This window comes from Arachis hypogaea, chromosome 9 (assembly GCF_003086295.3).
Source record: "Arachis hypogaea cultivar Tifrunner chromosome 9, arahy.Tifrunner.gnm2.J5K5, whole genome shotgun sequence".
Classification (NCBI taxonomy): domain Eukaryota; kingdom Viridiplantae; phylum Streptophyta; class Magnoliopsida; order Fabales; family Fabaceae; genus Arachis; species Arachis hypogaea.
The window spans coordinates 1,530,802-1,541,314 of NC_092044.1; the positions used below are offsets into that span (position 1 = coordinate 1,530,802).

The 10,513-nt window shown below is 26.5% G+C and overlaps 1 protein-coding gene across 1 annotated transcript; it reads right to left on the minus strand.

Annotated features, from left to right (window-relative positions):
- Positions 1–5,068: 5,068 nt before the first annotated feature.
- Positions 5,069–8,822, minus strand: LOC112709815 (gibberellin 3-beta-dioxygenase 1). Its single transcript, XM_025761795.2, has 2 exons — positions 7,698–8,822; positions 5,069–5,730 (listed from the first exon to the last, which is right to left on the minus strand). The coding sequence occupies exons 1-2, from the start codon at positions 8,198–8,200 to the stop codon at positions 5,148–5,150; spliced, it is 1,086 nt and encodes a 361-aa protein (XP_025617580.1). The 5' UTR covers positions 8,201–8,822; the 3' UTR covers positions 5,069–5,147.
- Positions 8,823–10,513: the final 1,691 nt, after the last annotated feature.

Sequence of the window (10,513 nt, forward strand, 5' to 3'; positions counted from 1 at the left end):
TGTCATCTTCTCCAATTGAACGATCGTTATTAGAATTTTCGATTGCTAAATTTGTATCATCATTATCTTCATTAGCGGTGGTTTCTACAAATCGTTGAAATAACTGTTAATGTTGCAAGTGTGAGAAATGTATGAAGTTAGTTCCACATCAAATAAAACAAGAAAGAGTGAGGAGTTTATAAGATGAGAGACCTATTAACTTGACGCCTTAAGGTTTTGAGTTAGATGTGGTGTGTTTTTACTTTATGTTATTTCACTTGATTTCTCCCCGAAATCTCCCGGTGATCGAGAACTCCCCACGACGACCCAACAATAACCGTTGTAAATTAGAATTTTGTTGTGGATCCTTTTTGCGATAATTTAAAACTGCCGCTATATTCGAAACTAAAATTGGTTATGTATTATTAACGACAATTTTGAACTGTCACAATATGTCAATAATATTTAAAAATTCAGCATTTGTATTTTGCTGTTTTGTAACCGCCGCTAAAACTAGAACACAAATATAACATTATAATTTTTTGCAGCGGTTCTATAAACCACTGCCAAATTCTTTATTTTTGTTATTTATTCAGCAGGAGGTGTGTGAAATTTGGGACTTGGGGTTGAATTAAATTTTTAGTTTACCATTATTGTTTTCATTCATATATCAAATAGACTCATGCCTATTCAGTTTGAACCCACTTAACTCGCGTATTTATATTTATTTTTATGGGGAGAAAAAAAATCTTATAAAATAATTCATATGATTGATATTATAGATACTGTCCAAAATAAAGTAGAGACAATCGGTAATGACTAATAATCACGTTAACTTTTATGATACTAGAGATTAATGGATTTATTTATATGTTGCTTTCTATGATGTAGACAACAAAAAGTGGGGGAAAAGTAGAGGTTACCCGTTAAGGTCAAAACTTAAACAAAAAAAAAAAAAAAAGAAGAAGAAGAAAGAAAGAAGAAGAAGAAGAAGTTGGAACAAAAACATATGGAATTAGAATTAGAATTATTATTAGTTATAATAACTATTAGAATTGTCACCAGGATAAAGATGGACATAGCAAAAATGATTTCATATCTTATAAGAATATAGATTTATTTTTTCTATCAATATAAAGTAACTTTATTTGATGGATAATTTATAAGTATTTTTGTAAATACTACTCAAAAATCTAAAAATATATACATCCTAACCTAACAGAATATTTATTGGAGCCAAAAGAGTGATTAATAATAAAGCTTGCAATCTATTTCCATAAGTTCTTCTTCATAATTTATGAGGATTTGTTTGATATAAAGAATATAATTAGAGTATTTCTATAAACAACAGTAAAATTTAAAGCAGTTGTTATAACTTGGCAACACAAAAAATAATCCATTCTATTTTTTCTTAAAAAATAATATTTAAAAAATTCTATAAACACAAAAAATCAATAATCAATTTACTTATTATATATTTATGCATATTTATGTTTTTTATATATTTTTAAATAAAATAATTAGCTATCAAACTAATCAAATTGTTTATGTTAAATAATCAAAAATATTTTTACAATATATTACAAACAAAATTTTCAAAAATACCAAATATATATATATTTTTTTAAAATTAATTGATAATGAATTTTAATATTCATATAATATTTTCCATAATTATTAACTAGGAGACCATCCTTGTGGTAAGAATTAGAATATAAAAAACTGACAAGATTTTAGAATTTGGAGGCATTCTCGTTAGAATCAAATAATAGACACCCTGAGAGATTCCTCTCAATCATTAATGATTTACTTTTGTCGCCTAATAATGGTATCATCTCCATGTGTGAGGCCTTCAAGTATAACTTCTAAACAGTAATTAAGTTACACTGAGTTTTTTTAAATCGATAGAATAAAACACAAAAGTAGTTATATTTTTAAACTATAAAGTACGGACACTTTGCTGAGTTGTTGTGTTTGCGTATTAGACACATTTTGAAGACAACACTCACCAACACTCGTTCGACACGCGTGTCTGCCGTGTCGAACCATGTCTTAATAAAAAATTCTTCTCCGGATACGTCTGGACACACTTAAATACCATCATGTGTCAGCGTGTCCAATTTTATTCTTAAAATATATTCTTAAAATAAATTTAGATATAATATATATTATTAATTAATAAAACAAAAAATATTTTAAATACTTAATATAATTAAAATAAGACATTAAAAAAATAATTTATATTTTAATATTAATAAAATATCAAATCTTCATTACAATTTATATAAAAAATACTTTATATTTTATATGTATGCGTGTCTCCGTGTCCCATGTAAGATTTTAAAATTCGCGTGTCGATATATTTCGTGTCGTATCGTGTCCCGTGTCTATGTTAGTGTCCATGCATCATAGTTTTTAAGTCATTTTTTCTCACGTAAAAATATTTTTTTGAAATGTTATGCTTTTTTTTTTGGAAAATTTAAATTGATAGTTATCGAAAAAAATTATAGTAAGTAATATTCTGATCTTTCCGTTTTATAATAAATATTTGTTCGATTTGTATATTTTAAATTAAAAAATTATAAATAATAATATATAATTTTAAGAAAGAAGATATATAAATAATATTAATTGTATTTATTGAAGACTTGAACTTTATCTTACCCAAAAAAGTGTCTATATTTTTACTATTTTAGAACAATTACTATGATATGAAATGGAAGGAATATTCTGCAGTACAGTGAGCAGTGTAATAACATGGCTACAATGAAACACAATAACATCAAGACTTCACCACAAAAAGATTGTTGGCTTTATTCCTAAACCAGTCACCAATTATTCTTCAAATTAAAGTTGGTATTTTTTAGCTGTCTTTTTTGCTTTTATATACTGTAATGATCACTCTCATGATGGTGTCCTTTAAACTACATACCATAGGGATATATATAACTAATAAGCAAAGATCTTAGCTTGTGTCCAGATATTATTTTATAAATACCTCATTATTTTAGTCTCCAATTATTATTTAATTTAATTATTTAAACTACTTATGAAAAAAAGAAGAGTTTAACACTCTGATTTACTTTTTTATTTTTCTCTTACTTCATCTCTAATATACTCATGAACTTCATATTTTTTACGTGTTTTTATTTAATATTTTAAACTTTTAAAATAAATAATTTAATGACATATTATTTAAATTTTCAAGAAAAATTTCTAGAATTCGATTGATTGCTATTGCTTTTACAAAATTTTAACATAAGAAATAAAATTATTTAATTTTGTTACAATTTGTTGTTGTTTAGCAATAACTATTTTGAATTGCTCTTTTTAGATGAGAACAGAAACTTTCAATCAACTATAATTTCCGAGTCATCAGATGAGTATCTACAAAAAATTTCAACGATTAAATCTGTCTATATATTAAAGAAGTACATGCATAAGAATTAGGATAAGATAGCAAGTTCTTTATTTATTGTATTTGATGAAAGATCTAAAATATATTTAAATGGATATTTATTTAAATGGACAAGAACATGGAAATGCAATATCTTTCGCACACTTATTTTTCCAAAGTGGAATGATTGAAGAGAATTTATTCCCTCACTTTGTTGACAATTCCATTTCTTTGGGTCTTTGGGAGTTTACTTTGTTTATTGGCTTCCTTATAAGCCACGCCAGTCCCTTATTTACCACACACCATGCAACCACTACTTGGTCGGGTGGAATTCATTATTCTCTTTCAGATTTAACTTTATCCATAAATTATATAGGAAGAACATAAGAAATTTTAATGTTAGAAATATAATTATTCATAATTTTTTTTAATTAGTTTAAACTTTTAGGATAGTAGCATTACGATATGATAATAAAATTTTATATCCGTAAAATTTAAAATTTGGTCTTTGGTGAATTTCAAAAGTAAAAAAAAATAACATCAGACAAATAAAAAAAAGTTATGCAAAAAATTAAACAAACAAAAAAAACTATTTGATTGAGAAAAATAGTTTAAATTTATAGTGAAGTACTGGATTGACAGTTATTAAGAGTACTACATTTTAGTTGTCATAGAATATAACTGGCTTAACCTGACATGGCATACTGTAGAGAATTGGAAGAGACAAAACTTTTTGGCTAAACCATGCATGTACACATCTTCACTCAAGTCTCCATTGAAAAATGCATTGTAGTGATAAAAAAGAATACTAGTTAAATTAAAATGTTGAATATAAAAAAAATGATAAAAGACCTTAAAAACTCCTTTATAATAATTAACTTTTGTAGTGATTGTTATTGTCTTTTCAGAATCTTGTAATAATTTATTATACTAGTCTTTTTGTTAAGTTATCCAATAAAAAGAGATATTTGTAGAAGGTTCTAACCAGCAGAATAAATACACCATGTTGTAGCTCATTATAATTCTTACAATAACTTATGGACAAATTAAATAATACAAGTGCCAAAAATTTTAAGCACAAAAATAAGTTAAATAAGATAGCTTTCTATTATACCAATGTGTTATAACTCAAATAATATAGTCTTTTTATATTCACTTAAGAGGTCGTGAATTTAAGTCTCCTTATTTTTTATATAAAAAAAATAGCTTTCTATTATTCTTTCTTTTGTATTATTTATTATAAAATTATTTATTTTAAAAATTTAAATCATTAAATAATTAATTAATTATATATCTAATAATGCTTTTGCTACTAATTTAAGTAGGAGTTGTGACGTTAAACAACTATATTTCCTGATTTTAATTAATTAAGAAACAAATTAGGTTTGATATGCATTTTGATCCATTAAGTTATCTATTACATAAATTTTTTATGAAAAAAATATAAGGCAACTATTACTTTTTTCATAAATTTTCTCAATTTTGCTACTATTACTTTTTTCATAAATATTTTATACTTTAAGGCAACTTGGCAATCGCAACTTTAAACAACACAATTGTGTGTGTATATATATATATATATATATATATATATATATATATATATATATATATATATATATAGACACACACACACCAAAAACACTAGTACACTACTAACCTTTGAAGAATATAATAATAAAAAAAAGCATATTCAAGACACTTGTACACTATTATATATTATGAGAGTTTTTTACATCAAACCAACCATTAATATATATAGTTACATACATTACGTTGCACAAAGTTGAACTGATGAAAGTGCCTTATTGAAATACTTTGCTTTGGTTCCAAGGTACTCATTCCAAGTCACTGGCCGATAAAGGGCAGGTCTATTTGGGCCTATTAACTTTGGATGTGGACGTATGTGGACATTTGATGGGGGCCCATATAAATATGCAACCGAAAATCTTTGCCGGGTTCGGTTCACCAGCACCCGATGGAGCACACTCGGGTACGACCCATTCGACAAAATGTGGAAGAGGTCACCCATGTTGATCACAAGTCCACCGGGAAGGGGTGGCACCGCCACCCAGCCGACGCCTTCCCTTAGGACTTGCAACCCGCTTACATCGTTTTGGTATAGAATTGTGAGGAGAGTCGAGTCGGTATGTGGGGCGAGACCCATGGCCCGATCCGGATCCGGACAACTAGGGTAGGAGTTCAAGTGCAAGGCTGAACAGGCCCATTTGAATTCACCTTTTGGGCCGGCCCATTTGAGTTCTTCTTTTGAAATGCCAAGAGAAGTCAACACCATCCACATTAACTTTTGTGCTAACTTTTTCATGGCTTCTTCATATTGCACCACTACATCACTGAAAAGACCAAATGAACCCCACAATTGGAGCTGTGTTTAGAAAATACAAAACAATATTGAAAAATATAAGAGGCTTCGATTCCAACAAAATAATTAACAGTGACAAATGGTGATTTGAACCTTTGGTTCAATAGATTCTCATCACCCAAAATCTTCCTCGTGGGTCCTTTCCTCTCATTATGATCTTGGATCTATTGCATTAGGATAAGGTAATAGACTTACACATTTCCAGGTCACTACACCCTTAAAATTAAAAAAAAATTATATAATAATAAATAAAATTAAAAGAATAGTCTTTTTCTATATGAGATTTGGCCGCAATTTTTGTGCTTATTAAATAACATTTCTTTATAATTGATATTAAAAATATATTCTTGTGTATGAATATAATTTTTTATTAGTATTTAAAAAAAGAATTATTTTTGAAATTTTTTGGTAGTAAAATAATGAAGTATTTGTTAAAATTACTTGAGAAAAAGAAGGAATATGTGTACGAAGTATATTTTGAATCTGATTAATGTGACAAACTAAATATTATAATATTTCTACCTCAACCAGTTTATTAATGGTAAAGATTCAAACATAAACATTATTGAAGAAGACTTGTAATAGTGGGGTTTGCTCCCGTATTATATTTGAAAAATATAATATGTTGCAATAATTTTTTAAAAGTTATGATACAGAAAATGCTTGTTGCCACAGATGGAAATTTTTAATGAAATGTGTGATAGAGAACCCAATTTATGTTGTAACATGGTAATTTACTAATTTTCAATACAACTATATGTCGGTATATATTAAAATTAGTTATTAAAATTAATTATTAATATAAAATATATATTAAAATATAAAATAAATTATATATATATATATTTATAAACAAATAGATGATAGTTGATTTTAGTATGTATATAATATTTTTTGTTTTTCATAACATTGAACATTGCAACTTTTAATTTAAAATATGCCAATTCTTTCAATTTTTTTTTGCTGCCACTTTTATAAGAATAGTTTAACTAATAATGTTACTTAGGAAAATGATATTTTTCAAAGCCACAACTCCACAAGATAGTAATAAAATTATATATTAATAAAAAATTCAATCACTCACATGTTAAAATAAAATCAAATAATTATATCAAAATTTATATAAAGATAAACTTTTTATTCATCATTATTCAATTAGTTCCATATATAATCAATCAATTTTGTCATCAAACTATACTATATCATCTACTTTCTATTCATTAATTTAAAATTTAAAAAAATAATTTTATGATATTTATCAAATTAAAATTTTTATAATTAAAAATTTTAGGTTTAACCTTGATTAATATAAAAAAATTAGTATAAGCCAAATAAAAAAATCTATAAATAAATAAAGTTTATGCAAATTATTAAAAAAAGTAAAATATTCTTTTTGCTTTTGAAGTTTGACAAAAATTTTAAAAATACCTCTAAGTTTTATTTTGTTTCAATTTTGTCTCACAAATTTTTTATTTGCATCAAATATACTCTTAACGGCTAATTTTTCAAAAAATTTAAGACCGATTGATCAAGCATAATTTTTCAACACAAACAAATCAAGCATAATTTTCATGCATTATTCTTAGATTGATCTTAAAGTTTTTGAAAATTTAGCTGTCGAGAATATATTTTATGCAAATCATAAACTTTTGGGACAAAATTGAAACAAAATAAAATTTAGAGATATTTTTGACACTTTTGACAAACTTAAAAAAATAGAAGTATACTTTATCCTAAAAAAATTAAAATATGAAAATATATATTAAAGATATAATAGCCATTTATATCTTTATCTATCAATTTAGATTGTTGGGAGAAGTAATTTTATGACAAATTAAAAATAATAAATCAAACAAAAATAAGCTAACATTGATGACTAGCGTGTAGCATTAATTTTCACTATTGATAACACATGCATTATAATTGTTGGTTACCAACCAGTGTTTGTTGTACTCATGGGGCCATAGTTGGATGAAATGTTCAAGAGGGGACTCAACAATAGTGAAGCACTCAGACCACATAAGTTTTGGGAAGAAGGACGAAATTCGGGCTCGGCCATAACCCGACACCCCATCTGGGGTTCGAGCTGCCTTGAGCTTTTGGTGAGTCGAGCATGAAAACAGAGCCTGACCGGTTTGCTGAATGTCGCGAAAAAGACTCATGGGGATCCCATGGTTCACAACTTGGAACACACCCCATGTTTTACATGCATTGCCTATAAGCTTTGGAGCATTTGGATCATTGAGGTTGATAATTGGGACATTCTCATCACCATGACAAGAATTTGAAGGGAAATTAGGGTTAGTTATTGTGTGATCTTCTTGATCTATTTGTATCCAAGCATAAGAATCTGGGAGTTCTTGTAAGGAATTGAAATCAAGGAGCTTATTATGGTTAAGGTGCAAAGGGTATTCTCTAAAGGCTTCGGAGAGTGAAGGCATGGTGTTGAAGAAATTTTAGAACCAAAGAAGAAATAATTGTTTATGTATGTGAATATATAATAGTTGTGTGGCCAAATTAGGAATATAGGGCTAGCTAGTACTTGCTTAAAAAAACTTCCTCCTTTTTATATATATAAGATGATGGGGAACAAGATTTTGTTGGGTGAGTATATATAGAGAGAAGAATAGAAGATGGAGAAGATGAAGACAATTTTATTTGTTTATTAATTAACATATATAATATAAACCTAAAGAAATTAAAAATAGTATTAAAACTATTAATGGTGTATGTTCATTGTAGCATAATTTATAACTTATCCTCGCTCAAAATTAATAACTAAATTTATTGCTTGAGTTTGATAGTGATATAATTATTTATGTCTCTTTTATTTATCAATTTTTTTTTTACCTAAGATAAAGAGATTTAAACCCGCAATTTCTAAGTAAGTATAGAAAGACTATGTCATTTGAATTATAACTCATTGGCATTAATTAAATTTTTAGAATAAATCATTTTATATTATGATATATAGTAGAATTTTTATAACTTAAAAATTTAGATTTATTAACTCCAAAAAATAAAAAATTCCAGTATGAAACTAATAAAAAAAGCCTATACAAAAAAAAAATTATGCAAATCTAAAAGAAGTTAAATATGACAGTGTTGGATTGATTCTAGTTATATGTATGAAGTTTAACTTGGTTTAATATTTAGTTTAATTGCAAATTCAAGTAATTAATTAGATACTAAAAGGTCATGATAATTCTTTATTAGAAATCATACATTTTAAGAAGGCAGAAATAAGATAAATTCTCCACATACAAACGTTTTTTTTATATAAGTCATATAAGTCATTTATTTCTTTTTCTTTTTCTTTTTTCATGCCTCCTCTTTTTCTTTTCGTTCTTCTTCTTTTTCCGTGCCTCTTCTTCTTCGTTTTTGAAGTGTTTCATTTTCATCGTCATATTTCTCCTCGTTCTTCTTGACTGCAGGTTTTTCATCTTCTTCCTCCTCATCTTCTGCACATTCTTCTTTTTGCTGCAGGTTCTTCTTCCTCTTCTTCTTCTTCTTCTTTTTTTCTTTCGTTTCTTGTCTTTTCTTTCTCCTTCTTTATTTACGTATTTTTCTCTCTGTTTTCTTTTTTCGTTATTCTCAATTTTCATTATTTTTTGACATCAAGCTCTAAAATCATTTTTGAAGAAGAAGAAGCAGTAGAAAATAAGGAGGAGAAAGAGAAAGAGTTCTGAATTATGCATAAGGTGTACTTCAACGAATTTTGGGTGTATTTTTTAAATCCTTTGGGTGTATTTTCATAATCCTTTGGGTGTATTTCTGTAATCATTTGGGTGTATTTCTGTAATCATTTTGGTGTATTTCTGTAATTGTTTGGGTGTATTTCTGTAATCGTTCGGGTGTATTTCTGAAGTTCCATTATCTTCAAAACGATTTCAAAACTTGATTTCAGAAACCATGAAAATCGAAAAAAATGAAGCAAGAATACCAATTATAAACGCAGATAAAATAACGAATGAAAAGGCAAAGAGATCGAGAACGCACGAAGGAGATCAAATTTGGCAAGAAACTCGTTTTCATGGAGGAATAAGAAGAAGAGTAGGAGAAGAAGAAGGAGAAGAAGAAGGAAGAGGAGGAGGAGAAAGAAGAACGCGAAACACGCCATGAAAATCGTATATGGGTCAGCGTCAGCGTGCTTTTTGTTAAGTTTCTCACAACTTGTATGACTTGTAAACTAAATAACTTGTATGTGTAGCACTCCTCAATAAATAAACTCTATGATTTCTATATTTAAATATCACATATTATTTTTAAAATAGAATAATAATCTTACTTTAAAGTATAGTCAATTATTATTGTTGAACTTTCATTATGAATGATCCCCATATGCTACGGTGCTTTTTAATTAAGGTAGGGGTATTTATTTTTCTTTTACATTAAATTTTTAAAAAATAAATAATTTTTTTCTTCTATTAAAAAATAAAGAGTGTAAATATTGTTACATACATTAGTGTAATTTCTGAAAAAAAAAATGCAAAAATTAGTTATATGTACATAAAAAAATTAATCACTTATATAAAATATATATTAAAATACAATATATATATATATATATATATATATATATATATTAAAAATATATGAATCAATATATGTATATATATATATAAATAAATATATAAAATAATTTAATAAATAATTTTAAATATACACGTAATATTTTTTAAAAAATATTATTGTGAAGTTTATAATTTATATTGGGAAACTCTACCATAAGTCCGCAAAAATCAACCTTAGAA